Raw genomic sequence first — 16,624 nt, 5'->3', positions numbered from 1 at the left:
TCAAGGTCAAATGGTAAAAATGATCTTTTGAATTTAATCAGAATAAATTTTTCAGATGTTTACACTTGAATGATCATAATAAAACACGATTAACAAAACCCTAGTTTCGCCAATATTCTTTAACGCAAATAAATAAAAAAAAATCATATGAATGCATAACATAAGCCAGTAAGATTAAAGACAATATAAGTTAAGGATTTTCTTTAAACTTCAGGAACGTTGATGGAACAGGATTGTGCATTATGTGATACGCTGTGCATTATTTATAAGTGAGAATTTATAAAAACAAACCGTTGAAATTATACGAACATTTTATTTGGACGGAATATTTGACAAATACAATGGAATGTAATTGAAATAAATAATCATCATATACTACATGTGAAACGAATTCTTTAATTTTTAACCGGATTAAACCATTATATCATATATTACTCTGAAATTTAATCTTATAATTACCTGTGAAACGATTTCTCAGTCGTTTACATTTTTTTCAGAATAGAACCATATATATTATTCCTCTGAAATCTGATCTTATAGCTACATTTGAAATGAATTCTCAGTCTTTCATATTGTTTTCAGAATTAATCCATATATATTATTTCCCTCCAATTCAATAACTACATGTAAAACGTATTTTCAGTCTTTCATATTCTTTTCAGAATAAAGCCATATTTATAAAAACAAACCGTTGAAATTATACGAACATTTTATTTGGACGGAATATTTGACAAATACAATGGAATGTAATTGAAATAAATAATCATCATATACTACATGTGAAACGAATTCTTTAATTTTTAACCGGATTAAACCATTATATCATATATTACTCTGAAATTTAATCTTATAATTACCTGTGAAACGATTTCTCAGTCGTTTACATTTTTTTCAGAATAGAACCATATATATTATTCCTCTGAAATCTGATCTTATAGCTACATTTGAAATGAATTCTCAGTCTTTCATATTGTTTTCAGAATTAATCCATATATATTATTTCCCTCCAATTCAATAACTACATGTAAAACGAATTTTCAGTCTTTCATATTCTTTTCAGAATAAAGCCATATTTCTTTCTCTGAAATTTAAATAGATATCAGTTAACAATAAATAATTTACAGAGCTACATCACTAGCCGATCTTCCTCAAGCATCGCGGGTGGTGCCTCGCCGTATCCCATACCCGCTGAACCTGCAATACCACCAGTTTGGTCGTAACATCGCAGTTTACATTCCATGAGCCGTTGGACGTCTTTCCACATCTTCATCTGTCTCATGCTCGGCCCCTGACTCTCTCTCACAGTTTTTTGTTGTTCTCTCAATCCCTTTCCTAGATTTTCTTGTTCCTGAATCTTTCTTTGGAATATATCTCTGCAATTTGGAAACAGTCGAGTTGAATCATCATGTATCTGTAATTGTCTGGTTATATAGAAAACCCAAATATTACCATCCATCTGTTCTCCTTATGCAGTTCTTATATCTCAAAAATTCGTAAAGTTATCGTTCAGACTTGTGAGATAATTACAAAAATCTCTTAGTGTTTACACATAAATAATTGTACATATACATGTCTTGCCTAAAAAATCATTTTATCACCCCCTCTGGTGTTATGTAGTTCATTTGTTTAACGTGCGTGACTTTTGCTCGGGTATGGGTACAGCGTACATATTGTACCTGCTTTATCGTATTGATCAACGATTTGTAATTACAACGATATCAATTAAAATACTAAACAATGACGTGGAATTTGTCAATATTTTGTTATATGTTTGATAAGAAATGTAAAACAATACATTAATGTCATATTTTGCTTCTTGGTTATGTCAAAGAATTAGTCTGAGTGAATTGTCCCTTTAAACTTCAATAAAGCTTGTCCAGAAAACTAAATAGAATTGCTCAGCTGAACTTTACCCAAAATACCATAGAGAACATTTTTTTCGCGTAGGAGATATTTTTATGACATTGCTAGGATCGCGAGAATTTGATCCGCGAATTATTGACTAAGGGTTGAATGATATCTACCCTTAAATCCATATCGCAAAACTTTAAAATCGCTTACATATGTTTTTAGATCAAATCGCGAAAATTTTGATCCGCAAAAATAACCGGCTATACGGTATAATATATTGTATAAATAACATTTAGCTAAAAAATGTACGTAAGGACAAAATACCTCCACATTAAATCAGGATGTAATCTGATGATGATGATGATGATGATTGTGATGATGATGATGATGATGATGGAAGATGATGATGATGATGAAGATGACATGATGATGATGATGATGATATCATGTATTGTTTGTGTTCAATATTGATGTAGATATCTATTTGTGAGGATAATTATTGCTTTGTAAGGATGATTGATGATGTGAATGATGTGAATTAACTGATGAGGATGAGGACGATGATATGTGATTGAGATATATGTATCAATGAAATTGGAAAAAATAAAAAAAAATTCGTGAAAAAAAAAAAGAAAATCAGGATGTAACGGACAAGCTTTATGCCCCCATAACCATCATATGCCCCCATAACCATTGCCATTGTATCGCTCGTTCATAAAACACTTTTGTAGACGTAACTTCTAACACAAAATATTTCCTATAGTATATAAACTGCGTGAAGGTTTGAGGGCGTACCTGAACGTCTTCTTCCGAGCAAATGTGTCCGATGATGTGTAGCTCTTCATTTCGTCCGCCACCTTCTGCTGTTGGATCTCCAACATGTTAATCATACAGTTCAGGTAGTGGTACCTTCCTTCGTCCTGAGTGACTTCCTCTCGGTACGCACGCACTTCCTGTTTATAAAAAACAATGTAGCGGAAGCTTTTAAAATTTAACTTATAGTAAAATGTAATTAACCAGCTGTTGGGACCCCGAATAAGATTTTAACATCTGTTGTCTTATTTAAAATTTTACTTAAACCAGATGGAAATAAAATTTTGTGAAAGTTTGTGAGGGCCGAAAAATATTGTATTTTTTTTATTGAATAGATCTTCGGATTTTAAAGGTTGTAGGAATATATATTGAGGTCTATTTGTATATGGTACATGTGTAAATCAGTTTCAAAATCTTGTGAACACCAATCTTATAACAATTCTTGCTGCGTTCTTTAACAAATATAGAATGATTGCATTTTGTATATTTCATCTATACAATTTATCATAATGCATGTACATGTAATATGAAAAGTAAGTTCAGTAGTCAGTCTTTTTAAAAAGTTATTTTTTACACAGACATACAATAAAGTCACCAAAACAGCATTTCTTGAACAAACATCTAATAGTTGATCTTTACCGTTCAACACACTCAGTATTTTTAGTTTACGATCAAACTGACCTGTTCCAATTTAGACATGTTACTCTCCAGACCAGCTGATGCTGTATCGTAAGCTTGTTTCTTCTCCTCGTGTCTGGCTGTAAGTTCCTGTATAGCATGGTAAGAAAGTTTAAATGGTGTAACAAATTAAAACTCCATAATTATACAAAAAGTTCCTGCAGAGCATGGTTAAAAAGTTTTGATGGTACAACAAATTAAAACTCCATAATTACATAAAAATATCACTTTTGTGTCACAGAAAAATTGATCTTTCATGGATAATGCTGAAATCAGTATGTCTTCTTCTATATTCATCTCCTGAGACCTAGAGGGTAAATCAAATTAGGTGATTTTACAGTAATCAGTATAACGATAAAGTGATGTAAAATGTTTTGAATAACAAGTCTAATGAAAATGAATGATTTCACAGTAATCAGTATAAAGGTAAAGAGATTATCATATTTTACCTGTGATCTTTGCCTCAAGGGACGTAGTTCCTTGATAATTGGTGCTAGTGCTGTCTTCTTCTCTGCTATCCTTCTTGTTAGTCTTTGTACCATGTCTGAGATATCTTCGAGTGTCTTGCCCTTGCGCTCATCCAAACCACTTTTTACACTGGATACTTTCTCCAGTTCATCCTGTGTTTGCCGATAACCAGCAACCCCTTTCTTGTTTTCCAATAATTCCTGTAAAAATAACGTTTCTTCTGTAGAACTAGTAACACGGAAATTTCAAGACAATAATTATGTATTAGTCATGAAATCTTGTATTTATTAAATGAAAAGCCAAAGATAGAATTGAATCCTTCTAAATATTTCCTAATAATAAGTGTATGTTGCGCCCTAATTTTTTTCTATTAGGCAAAAAAAAATATGTCTGTTAGGGTTACCCGACCTACACAGTAATTTTTTACCCCCGACCCTATTTCCCCCCCACTTGCCTATGAAAAAAAAAACCCAACAAAAGTCAGGATTTTGTTCTCAGACTCCTGTTCCGGCCATTACTTTAGAATGTGCCATAATCATACAACATAAGTGAACTTTGGTTGTTGATATATTGTTTCTATTCATTATTTGAATGGAGATTTTTTTCTCTGTAAAGCAAAAACTTCATACTAACCAATTGTTGGTTAATATTCTCGTCACGATTACGTAGGATTTCCTCGGTACGTGATAACACCCCATACTCTGCCCGCAGTTCAGCAATTTCCTGTCTCTTCTTCTTGTAAATGGTGCTCTTACTTCTTAACTTGTTCACATATCTCTTGAACTGAAATCAAATCGGTATCATGGATTTTTTAATCTTATTTACAGAAACAGTTGTAATACTTGTACCAAAACTTAATATACTATTACTCACGCAACTTTCAAATATGAACATAAGCGAGAAAATCATTGTGAGCTACAAAGGACAATTATCACCAAGACGATTTGTTCCAAATATATTTGTGTAATCAAATATCTTTTGTCTTATATGAAATTAATTTCTTTTTCTGAAATTAATTTGCGTATCTATGGTTGTATCAAAGAAAATACCTTTACATATGATACAGTTTTAAAGTCAATATTGAAACGTATCAATGCATGTTTCGCGGAAAACACGTCATGAATAGATGTAGTTCACAATTATTTTTCCAAAGTCTTAATGATTATCATGAGATTATGTAGGTAAACTTACATCTTCGCCCTTCAGCACCTCACCGCCTCCTGACTCTTTCACCACTTCTCGTTTTTGGTCCAGTTCCTGTGTGGTGTGATTGTATTCCTCTCGTATCTCACGGTATAACGTCATTGCAGCCTCTTTCTTGTGAGCAATGATTGCAGCCTGCACAGAAAAAATATACATATCATACATTTCAGACAATAATACCTTTGATTTGGTTTTATTTTGTTTCAGGTATTTGGAATTACAGCAGGAGCAATAATACATGAATGTGTGTTTGTAGAAAAAAAGAGTCAAGAGAAATACCAGCATATGTACCAGGTGACTGGCCACAATGATAGCTAATTCAATCTCAAACACATAGCTAAGAGGTAAGAATACTGGCAGTAAGATGTTGAAAATGTTTGAGAGCAAGTTATTAAATGTTCAAAAGATCATCCACTCTTCCACCACAACTAAAAACCCAAGTGCTAGGAAGCAGAACGTGAGATGCATCTGAACCATATGCATTCTACCTCAATAGAGGTGGAGGTCATGGAGGGGTATTTGTAGAATGGTGAACACTTTGCTGAGATAACACGTGATATTCTTAAACACTGTAACGCACAGATATTGTAAAACATTGAACACTTTAACTAACTTATCAATAGTCACCTTTTATTGCTACATTTGTACGTCTTTTTTTTCTTTTTTTTTCTTACTTCCAATGAACACCGAGTCGTAAAAAATTAGCAAGTTCATATGTGTAAATTCGCCTATAGCCATCTGAGATACAATTTTGGTTTGCAAATCATATAATATCAAAATGAAAGGGCACATTTCTATAGTCTAAAACATTACAGTGAACCCTACCTGCTGTTTGAAGAGCGAGGATTTGTCATCTGTCGGATCGCCAGTCCTCATCCTTTTCTCAATCAACTGATTAATCTCAGAGTTCAATTCTTGAATCTGGAAGAACAATTCCAAAGTAAAGATGTCTTTTAGTTAAAACATATATGTACATGTATTTAAGCAGCATAAAGATCCCTTCCCCGTGGAATTTTTTTTTTGTAAAAGATTATATTGTGTTCATATTTTTAATACCAAGCTCAGAAAGCTCCATCAACATGTACTCTCAGACTTTTAAGATTTTCCAAAATTTGAATAATGTGATAATTATCTGATTAAATTAAATAGTATGATATAAAGTGTTTCTTATGTCATCATCTCTCCGAAGAAAAAAAAACTTTTTCGAAGAACAATAAACAGCTATGTTTTCCCTTTACAATAGAAAATGTTAAATATCCTTAATTCAGTCTAAAACAAGATCATTACAAGTCTATGTAATTAATGATTGATATCAAATAACAAAATCACTTACCTGAGTCAAGAGCTTATCCAGATCTGACTGCCCCATGGCTGGTTCAGATACAACTTTCTGCAGATCCTGTAAAGTTTTCTTGCGAGCCTGTAGGTCCTTGGGTAGTCTCTCGGTGACGATGTACTTATTAGTCCTAGTCTCTTCCTCCAGCCTCTGAAGCAGACTCTGTGGTGTCGCCCCGACACCAGCCTGGCGGGTGTCGTGAAGTTGTTGCTGAAGTCGTCGAATCTTCTGTTCTTCGTGTTGTATTAAAGTAGACTGCTCCTGACGTTGTTCTGCCAGTCTCTTCTCTCTGTCTCGTTCCATACGAAGATTTCTAGCCACATTCATCATGGTTTGGGAATTTGGGTGAGATTCAACCTGCAAACAAGGACAGTGAATAACAAAAAATATTTTACTGCTCAAGATTTGGTTTTATTTTGCTTGTGGTGAATTCTTTCAACAATAAGTATAATGTAGTCATTTTGCTCCGATTACATTTTAGCATTACATATGTATACCACAGCTGTAATGAAATCGCCATCAATCATCTACTTTTATTTTGAAGACAACTTGTCAATGTACACTTTTACAATTTTTTGTGTACTCAGCCTGCCTGATTTTTTGTCTGATGAAGGCAATAGTGAACACATAGTATATATACGTACTAGTCAGTGAAACGACACAAAAACATTCACAAGTTGTGTAAAAACTATACTGACATACGAATAATTTAATTATTGATAATAATAAAAGTCATTAGAACTTTTCGTCCCATTTGAAAACCATTTTGGTACTCTTGTAGCAAATTTTGAATACATGTTACATGTATTTTTGGCATATATTCACAGGAAATCAGCTTAAAATACAGTCTATTTCATTTGTACAGTTCTAACACAAACCTTCCTCTTGAGTCTCTCTATCCTCTTGTTCAGCTGTTCTTTCTCGTCCTCCATGTTAGAAATATCTTTTCGTATCTCTGTTGTATTGTATCCAGAATTCTTCAGATTGTCGCTCTGTTTGTGCAGTTCCTTGAACTGTTCCATCAACTCCTCATACTAAACATGAAAGAAAAAGTAGAATTAATCAATAAATCAGGATCTATTTAACACCTTCTTCGACTTGCAAAGAAATCTTTTAACTTTTCTTCCGCAAAGGTCATCTCTAAAACCTTGTTTTAGAGCGGAAATAGCGAAATAAGTAGCTGTGTAAGAAAGCTGGTTAGTTTAAAGCATACAATTTGTTATTTCTTTATTAGCAATTTACAGTAAAATATTATTTTTCACATTATAATTCTCTAAAGAAAACTATTTTTTATGAAAATCAATGTCCATCCCTTCAAATCTGTTAATTTCAATTAAAATAATTCCTCAAAGTTTTCAACAAATAAGCATTCAATTGACTGATCGCCATGGTGTATGAAGTAATGCCTCATGCTCACAAAAACATGTGTTCCTATCCAATATAATATCAAATATCGTAGCCTACACAATACTAAATGCAATGTCACATACAGTATCCGGACAGTTTCTTTGACAACTAGCAAATCGTCAGTGGATTCATATCTGTATATATATGTATGACTGAGGTACAACTTTATTGATTTACTTTTGTTTTAACTCTAAGAGCATACAAAGTTTTAATAGAAGGGGTCTAGAGGAAAGCTGAATGCTAGATTAACTTACCTGTGCATACAATTCAGGTATCTGATCCTCCTGCATAATCTCTGCTGGAACATCGATTTTGAACAGGAAATGGGCGAGGTATGCCCTCTTTTTCAGCTCTGGAATCCTTCGAAACAGCCATTCCAAAATAGGGTAGATCACAAATTTGTCTCCCTGGACTATGCCAGTACGAAAGGCAGACCTAGTGAAACAAAAAAGCAAATGATAGCAATAAATCTAAAACAGGGGACAAAAGTGTTAGAAGTGATACATTATCCCTCTTCTTTGATGGGTTTTTGATATGCACCGCTATTGATATTATTTAAAAGCTTAAGCTATGCATCAAATAAAACTTAAAACTGTTTGAATTAATATGTACGTCATTTGAATATAAATATAATTATGAATTCTTTATATATTCTGAGTTAGAAGATCATAAGAACTCAAATGAAAGGGAAAAAATTACAAAAAAAATCTCAAGAGATGGCAATTTAAAATTCAATAAAGTGTTATAGCTTTTAAACAGTAATTAGTAACGTTATCAAAACAAATATTTATATCTAATAAGTCACATGAATGTATTAGTAGACCAAATAAATAGAATCAAAACATAAAAGTCACAAAGAATTAAGAAATAAACTAGCATGTCAAATACTGTATTACATGTACTGAAAATCAAATGTTGCTTTGATGTTTTCTGAGCATGATTTTTCTTATTCCTTATACTGATATTTTTTTCTTCACTTTTAATGCTAATTTTTAATTTTTGAAATATATAAATATAAATTGATCATCTTGTTTTTTATACATAAATGTGTTGAAAATAAAAGATATATTTGTGTGATAACTGTCTCATTAAATTTTATGCATTTTAACAGTCAAATTTAAATTGTAAACTTTACACAGGTTTTACCTGATTGGACAAATAAGATGTCATAATTAAGACTGGGTTTGGCCAGATTAAATGTTAATTGGCTACTGCTTATATCAATTAATCATGAACCTGAAAGCTGTCCAATAACATCAAACTCTCTTAAATCTAATCTTAAAAAAAAACGATGTATAAATTGTATACTTACCGCAATAACTAGTATAACTTGACTTTTAATCATAACAAAACATTACATACTTACCGTAAAGCCATTCGTTCTTCCATATCATGATGTCTTAATGACAGAAACATATAAACTAGACTACCTGTTATCACAAACAACAACACACCACTAAATCTATACTGGTGAGTAATGTTATTTTGTTATACATTGTATTTCGAAACAACTTCAGGTAAATTTGTACTGTGCCATGCAGAAATTATGTGGTAAAGCAGAATATTTAGAATCAATGATTTAAATCTTCTGATTTTTTTTTCATAAACCTAAATGATATTAATCATTAATACACAAGGTATTCGCTATTCAGTTAAGGCAGAAAAAATTCATTCTGATGATGAAAGGGAGAAAAAATTATATCAGTTATTTAAAAACTGCTCTATTAATTTTTTGCTCTCTCTTCAAATCAAAGGAATAAAAACAGATTTAATTTTGAGGAAACAAGAAAAAAACATTAAGATCTAATTGTGATGGGTGCCGTCACATAAAGTTCATCCAATCTCCACAGAGCCTAATTTGAAAAGAGTGACCTCCCTTGAATGATGATGTGACATTGTTTAACCGATAAATAAATCTGATTTCGCAGAAGAAAAATATTTTGGGCACAGCAATGTCTAATTGTATTAGATATGTGTTCTCAACTATGTTCCTTTTTGTTCAATTTTGACCAATTGCATGCCGTGACGGCCATCTTGGTTCCTGGTCTGCATAAGTAGCACATCTACAGGTAACCCATAAAGGACCTTAAAATAGTTTTATGTTACTAGTAACAATATGATCTATAACTTAAAAATACAACCAAATTGAACTTTGACCTGAACGGATCCCTGCTGACCAGTGAATAAAGGGAGATAACTCTTATTGGATTAAGAAGATTTGAAACAGTCACAATTTTTTTTCTTCTCATAATTATGCTATTTTTTACTTTAAAAAATTAGAATCTAATTTTAACTGCATATTAAAACCAATTCAAGGCAAATCGAACAAGTAGTTAAATATATATAAACAGTTCAATTTTGAACAATGAATGGCTGTGGCGGCCATCTTCGATGCTGGTGGGAAAAAATAAAACCGGTGGACACATCTGAAGGTCACCGAATATGACCTTGCAAAATTTCATGGTTTTCGAGAAAATGGTCGGACAAAGTAGTGGCGGAAAAAGAACCAGAAGAAGAATAAGAAAAAGAGCAAACACAATAAGTTCTCCACTCCGTTGGAGGAACTTAATTATTAAGGACAGAAATGCACTGACAATTTAAAGAAGAACAAGAGAAACTAAGAAACAGAAGAGGATTAAACAGTCATGAGTGATACTATGCCCAATTCAATTTACATAGCAGGTATTTGATAAGACATTTTTGCTTACAGTGAAAGCTACATGTACATGTTAACAGCAAACCCCACACCAGTTCTACAAATGTATCTAAAATTCAAGCCCTGTGCCAGTGAAGCAGTGAGATTGCAGCAGTTAAAGCACACTCAGTCAACTACAGTCTTAATTCATTCACCCCTGAATTTTCATAATGGACCAATCTAATACTGATTTGGAAGAGTCTAAATGTGTCTTCAGGGGTGAATGAGTTAATTGACCTAAGAGGATTTTAATGTGACACAGCTACCACTGCATACAGTGTCTGTTATAGAAAATAGTACTTACACGTCTCTGTAACAGTGACACAAATAGATATGATAAAGTAAATACAACCATTTATAAAATAATAAAAAGAATATCAATGAATACCTTATATCAAAGATATAATACATAGATAATCAGGGCTAATGGAATATCTTGAAAGACATGCATAGGTTTCATTAAGGTAAGTAATGAATCAGGTCTATATAATGTCTGAATATATAATTTATATAATATAAACTCAAAATATTGATATTTTAAATAAAGTTGTCTTGTAATTCTTTTAAAGAGTTCTACCTGAGTAGATCTATAATACATGTACAACTAACTACGTAACAATTTGTTTCCAAATAATTTTCATAAATTAACTGTCTCCACTCCAAATTTGTCAAGGAAATGATGCATTATTTGGATGATGGCATTGTGTTATGACGTCATAGATAGTGAGTGTTTTGAATAACCAGATGGTAGCAAGATGGTGACTTGAACAGTACACTGCAGTTCATTTCCTTGACGCTGGCTATGTAGCTGAAAATTTGTAGTAGAGACAGTTAACATTATGAATATGGTAAATAAATTTCCTGCTGGAACACTTATAATTATAAGAAGTAAATTTGTTTCCTTATATTTGATAATTCAAATTGATATGTTTTAATTTGGTTTGTGTATTACATGTATCATAAATATATACAACAAATATGCACTCAAATCTGGATTTTGAGCCAGGGGGAGATAATTCAGACAGGTTAAGAAAACAAAAATTTAAAATGGGTTGCATTAGTGAGAATATTTGATACAATAACATATCTACAATAAGCCATCCCCATATCCTTTTTAAGCATAGCAAGGACCCCACTTTTTTTCTGAAAACCCATTTCAATGATTGTAAACCAACTTTCTTCTGTGGCGAGCAATTTACTTTCACCATCCAAGTAAATTTGCAAAAGTTTATATCTGCGAACTAACATCTACATTTTAATTTGTACATCATTGATTCTGATAGGAATTTCCAATCATTTTTTAAAATCAGTGAATGTTTTTTTCATGAACTTGTTTTAAAATGGAAATCGTGAAATTAAGAAGCTGGGCGATAGAAAGTTGGTGTACACCATAAGGGGACACCATTTTATCTGAGAAGGACCATATTTATGGAACACCAAGCATAAATCCTGATACCAATACACGATAAATACTTACTCTGTTGGGGGTTTGTATTTCAGTACTCTTAGCATGTGGAATATTCTAATGGCAGTCTGGTCAGAGCTCTCCTCTCGGATATCAATTTGTTGCTGAAATGTTATTATAACGAGATCATACAGAAATCAAATACATGGATTCAAAATTAGTATTTTACATCATATATTTGCAAAACGTTGCAAATTATTACTTTGTGCAGAATCGGTTATAAATACCAATGAAATATATTTTTCTTAATGGTGATTTGTTTTAAAGATGCTCCACCACTGACAAATGATATTTTTTTCTATTAAAAATAGATGCAGACAATTTAGTATTTTTCTTCAGTTACAAGAATTACTTACTTTACACCACTATCATTAAAAAGTTTGAGCTTCTAATTTTACTTGAAGTTAAAAATATAAAAAATAATAAATTGTATCCCGAAAAAATTCTGTGGCAATATACCCTATATGGAATAATGTACTGATTGCGCATGCACCAAAGGCAAAACAAATTATTTTATATTATTTTTTGTGTTAATTAGACATATATATATATACACGATTAAAGTTGTATTTCTGGTAATTTTCACTGTAACGATATATTGCTTAAACATTTGATATTTAAACATGCACATGTAACTTATTGATTAAGCTCCCCAAAAGAATATGTCGGCCTATAAGAGCGCCGAAATCTAGGGATCATATATTCCTGGTTTTGAATACTGCGCCTTCAATCACCGCCATGTTCAGTACCTTCGGCTTTTGTCGGCATTCCAAATCGTACCGCGTGACTTGTGTCCACAAGTCCTGCACGTGGTGATCCAGGTAACTAGCGTAAGCGCACATGTGTTTGTTTACGTTTTCCTTCTGGCTAATATGAGTAAATCCTGCTGGTAATGTCCACAGAGCGAGTATTTGAAACATCTAATTCACACATTGCCGTAATTCAATATTGTGTGTACAAAATATTGTAATGTGCAAGCATTATTTTCTTTGTAGATCCAGTCTGCTGAGGTCGACCGCATGCTTTGTTTATGAAAAAAATTGTTGACATTTGGTTTCACAACTCTTGTGTTACTTCGAGATTGTCGCGACGATGTTCGGAAGAGTTCGGAATGATTCGGCACCTTTCGAGCTTATTTTTGACGTGTACACGTTAAAAAGATTTTTTACTTCTATAATTAAAAATACTTCCAGTGCTGCAACTTTATAAAAAGTGGTAAAAGTAGAAAGTTTAAACCTCGGACAGACGGGGAAAAATGTGTATAACACTTAAACAGTTTTTACTATGACAAAAAGAGCGAAAGTGATAGACCATACAACTTTAAACACCAATTATTGTTCAAAGGATGAGTATCATTTATGCTACATGTATGTCAGCAGTGGAGCATCTTTAAGACATTTAATAAACATATTTCATTCTTTTAAAGATTCATATAAAATAATTGAGTTAAATATTTTTTTCAAGATTTTATCAATGAACAATGAAAAAAGCACAAGAACATGAGTCTGTAACTAACACAAAAAAAATTTAAAAATTCAAAGTACGGAGAAAATATTTGTAAATATTTAAAATAAAAGATAACAATAAACTCCAGCATTAAAAAACAACAACATAAACTTTAAATGGCAGATTAATCTTTTACCAACTCCATTTCCTGAAAGTGATCAAAATAAATTAAAATATCTTATACAAAATACACAAGTTGTCAACAAAAATTACTGTTTTAATTAGAGAATGATTCGTAATTACAAACAAAAATTTCACGGAAGTGGATGTGTCGCCTGCACAGCATCACATAAAATAATTATTCTGAGTTGAAAATATTGTTAATAATTTGAAGAAGTTATCGAATCCTGTAACTCTTGCAAATATTGATGGATTTTGACCAGTATTAAACCCATCTTAGATCTCATTGATATAAAGCAATACATTGTACACCAAATTTGGTTGAAATTGGACAATAAATACTGAAGTTATATATAGGAAACCATGTTTTGACGATTTTAAAGTCCCGTAACTCTTGCGAATATTGACAGATTTTGACCATTATTGAACTGATAAGAATCTCATTGATATAAAGCAATTCATGAAATTTTGTTGAAATAGGACAATAAATATTTTAGTTATCGAACGGAAACCATGGATTTATCTGTCTTTACGAATTTAAAGTCCCATAACTCTTGCAAATATTAACGGATTTTGACCATTGTCATCCTTGTCCGAAATCTCATTGATATAAAGCAATATACTAAATTTGGTTGAAATCGGACAATGATTAATTAAGTTATCGCACGGAAACCGTTTCCGAGACGCCGACATAGTGATACCTAAGTGTCGCCCTTGCGTTGCAGGCGACACAATGTCGCCCTTGCGTTGCAGGCGACACAATTACACACCTGTCATGGTGCTGAAAGTTTCATAATTTGTTTTTAAGGAATTCTAAAATTTAACTGGTGTGTGAATTGAAAGCAAAGAAAATATCAATCAATGTACATGCAAGCAATTATAAACTTTAACTAAAGTCAATTAATTTCTTACCATAAGTAACACATCACATCACACATATTACAACTTATTGCTAACACTTACTTTATTTATCTACATGTGTACCAATTTATTTTTATTATTATTTTTTTCTTTGAGTCATAAGTCTGTTTAGACTGGACATTTTAATTTATTGTGCTGATATATTCATTAGGGCTAGGTATACGTATTGGAACAGCGGAACCAATACAATACAATACGTATTGGCAATACACTGATATGATACACGATACATATTGACGATATTTTTCATGTTAAAATTGTTACCGATATTGTGAAATCTAAAGACATCTTTTGAACAAAATAGTTGTCATGCCAAATGCAAGCTGTCATGTGCTCTGCTGAATTGTACTCATGTTTATTTTTACCCAAGCGCAAATACTGGTACAAACCAGGATATCGGTGTTTCGATCCAGCCCTAATATTCATAAAGCCACGATCACAGTATTCACCTTATTTTATGGTAATAATAATGGCATATGACCCATATAATCTATGACAAGACTGATATTTAAATGTTATATTGCAAAAATGATAACATTGGAATAAGTGGCCATTTTTTACTTATTAATATTTTCATGGTAACATCCAGCAAAACCATTCTTTTTTATAGCCATACCGATGCTTAGTGTGACACTTAGTGTCTCATAAGTGGGCTGGACATTTTAATTTGTTTTATGTACTGTTATAGAAGAACAGGGAGAATACACATTCCTGTCAAGTGCCCTGACCAGGAATCGAACCCGGGTCTCCGGCGTGGAAATCTACGGCTCTACCGACTGAGCCAAAGAAGCATGCTCTGTCAGCTGAGTGACAGAGACCATATTTAACACTATGTACAAGTCACACCGACCCGCTCCTTTAACACTACTCCCCCTGTTTTTCTTGAGATTTCCTAAATCTCAACCCGAGACTCTTTAACCACCTACAATGGGTTATTTAGTTGGGCGCCAATGTAGAAGAACAGGGAGAATACACATTCCTGTCAAGTGCCCTGACCAGGATTGAGGAATCGTTCCCGGGTCTCCGGCGTGGAAATCTACAGCTCTACCAACTGAGCCAAAGAAGCATACTCCGTCAGCTGAGTGACAGAGACCATATTTAACACTATGTACAAGTCACACCGACCCGCTCCTTTTACACTGTATGTATGTCTGTGATGTGATGTATTTTAAATGTGTAACACTTCAATAAAATATATCTGATCTTTCTTATCTTATAAATAGTTAGGTAACACTGGGGCACCCTTCACCAGTGGTCAAAGACAAATCAATGTATGATCTACATATTCCACTATCTATTACCAATGATAAAAACAAACCTTAGGATCAATGACCGCCAATACATCATTGAGAACTTGTAACAGCTGTATACTTTCTAAGGAGTCAAATGAGATCAAATTATATTTCTTGTTGAATGGCTCCTTAGCCAGTTCCTGGACAATATATTTCAGTTGTTCACTCATTTTTTCATTGACAATGTCCTGAAACAATAAAATAAGAAAGATTAACAAACAAACAAACGAAAAATGTACAACAATGCATTAATGGACACAATTTTATCTGCATGATGATTTTAATTTATCACTAGTAACAACCGCAACATGAAAAAGAAACAAAATTATTATACACCATCAATAATTGGACAACATTACATGTATCTTGATTCTGATAATAATTTTTGTTATCAAATACATGTAGACTAGTTTGACAAAATATTACTTTTTAACCATTAAAGGCAGGAGCCAAGTGCCATTTGTTGGAGCAGTAAGAGATAGATAAAGATATTAAGTAGTCATAAGTAAATAAATATGTAAAACGATTCTGTAACGATATCACTTTTTATCGGACTGAAAGGCTACTGTTGGCTACATAAGTTTTTTGGAAATCACTCAGAGAGTTTGGTAACTGACGACGCTCTTCTGTTGTCAAGCATGTTCATTTCTGAGCTTACAACGACATACATGGATTATTTGAGAAGACAAAGGTGCTGACTAAATATTTCCTTGCTTAGGTTGATATAAGAAATTACTTTTAACCACTTAAACTACCTTGTCTAAATGTAAACAGATGTTTCTTGTAGCTGATCGAGTCCTTTTGCCCGGAATTCCAGTGCCCGGATATTTTGAATACTTCCGGTGGCCACTTCCGGTAATCTCTAATCA

The 16,624-nt window shown here is 32.6% G+C and overlaps 1 protein-coding gene across 2 annotated transcripts; it reads right to left on the bottom strand.

Annotated features, from left to right (window-relative positions):
• Positions 1–299: 299 nt before the first annotated feature.
• Positions 300–16,612, bottom strand: LOC138308247 (intraflagellar transport protein 81 homolog). Of its 2 annotated transcripts, XM_069249235.1 has the most exons (14): positions 16,511–16,612; positions 15,782–15,943; positions 11,929–12,020; positions 9,123–9,155; positions 8,011–8,191; positions 7,228–7,383; positions 6,347–6,706; positions 5,839–5,934; positions 5,002–5,148; positions 4,444–4,593; positions 3,792–4,010; positions 3,346–3,432; positions 2,647–2,804; positions 300–1,373 (listed from the first exon to the last, which is right to left on the bottom strand). In XM_069249235.1, exons 2-14 carry the CDS (start codon positions 15,923–15,925, stop codon positions 1,127–1,129), a joined length of 2,070 nt encoding a protein of 689 aa, XP_069105336.1. In that variant the 5' UTR covers positions 15,926–15,943; positions 16,511–16,612; the 3' UTR covers positions 300–1,126. The 2 variants fall into 2 exon arrangements, with proteins under 2 accessions (XP_069105336.1, XP_069105337.1); XM_069249236.1 differs by lacking the exon at positions 9,123–9,155.
• Between the last annotated feature and the right edge of the window lie 12 nt (positions 16,613–16,624).

The sequence above is a fragment of the Argopecten irradians genome, chromosome 14, assembly GCF_041381155.1.
Source record: "Argopecten irradians isolate NY chromosome 14, Ai_NY, whole genome shotgun sequence".
Classification (NCBI taxonomy): Eukaryota; Metazoa; Mollusca; class Bivalvia; order Pectinida; family Pectinidae; genus Argopecten; species Argopecten irradians.
This window is presented reverse-complemented; position numbering and strand designations above follow the sequence as displayed.

What these genes read in the sequence shown, in the direction of transcription:
- LOC138308247 (XM_069249235.1), bottom strand. Translation starts at nt 15,925, where the DNA reads ATGAGTGAACAACTGAAATATATTGTCCAGGAACTGGCTAAGGAGCCA. An exon ending in GAAGAACGAATGGCTTTACG is followed by an intron (nt 8,192 to 9,122) that starts GTAAGTATGTAA and finishes TTGTTTCACTAG; the next exon opens with GTCTGCCTTTCGTACTGGCA. An exon ending in GCTCGGAAGAAGACGTTCAG is followed by an intron (nt 1,374 to 2,646) that starts GTACGCCCTCAA and finishes TCCAAATTGCAG; the next exon opens with AGATATATTCCAAAGAAAGA.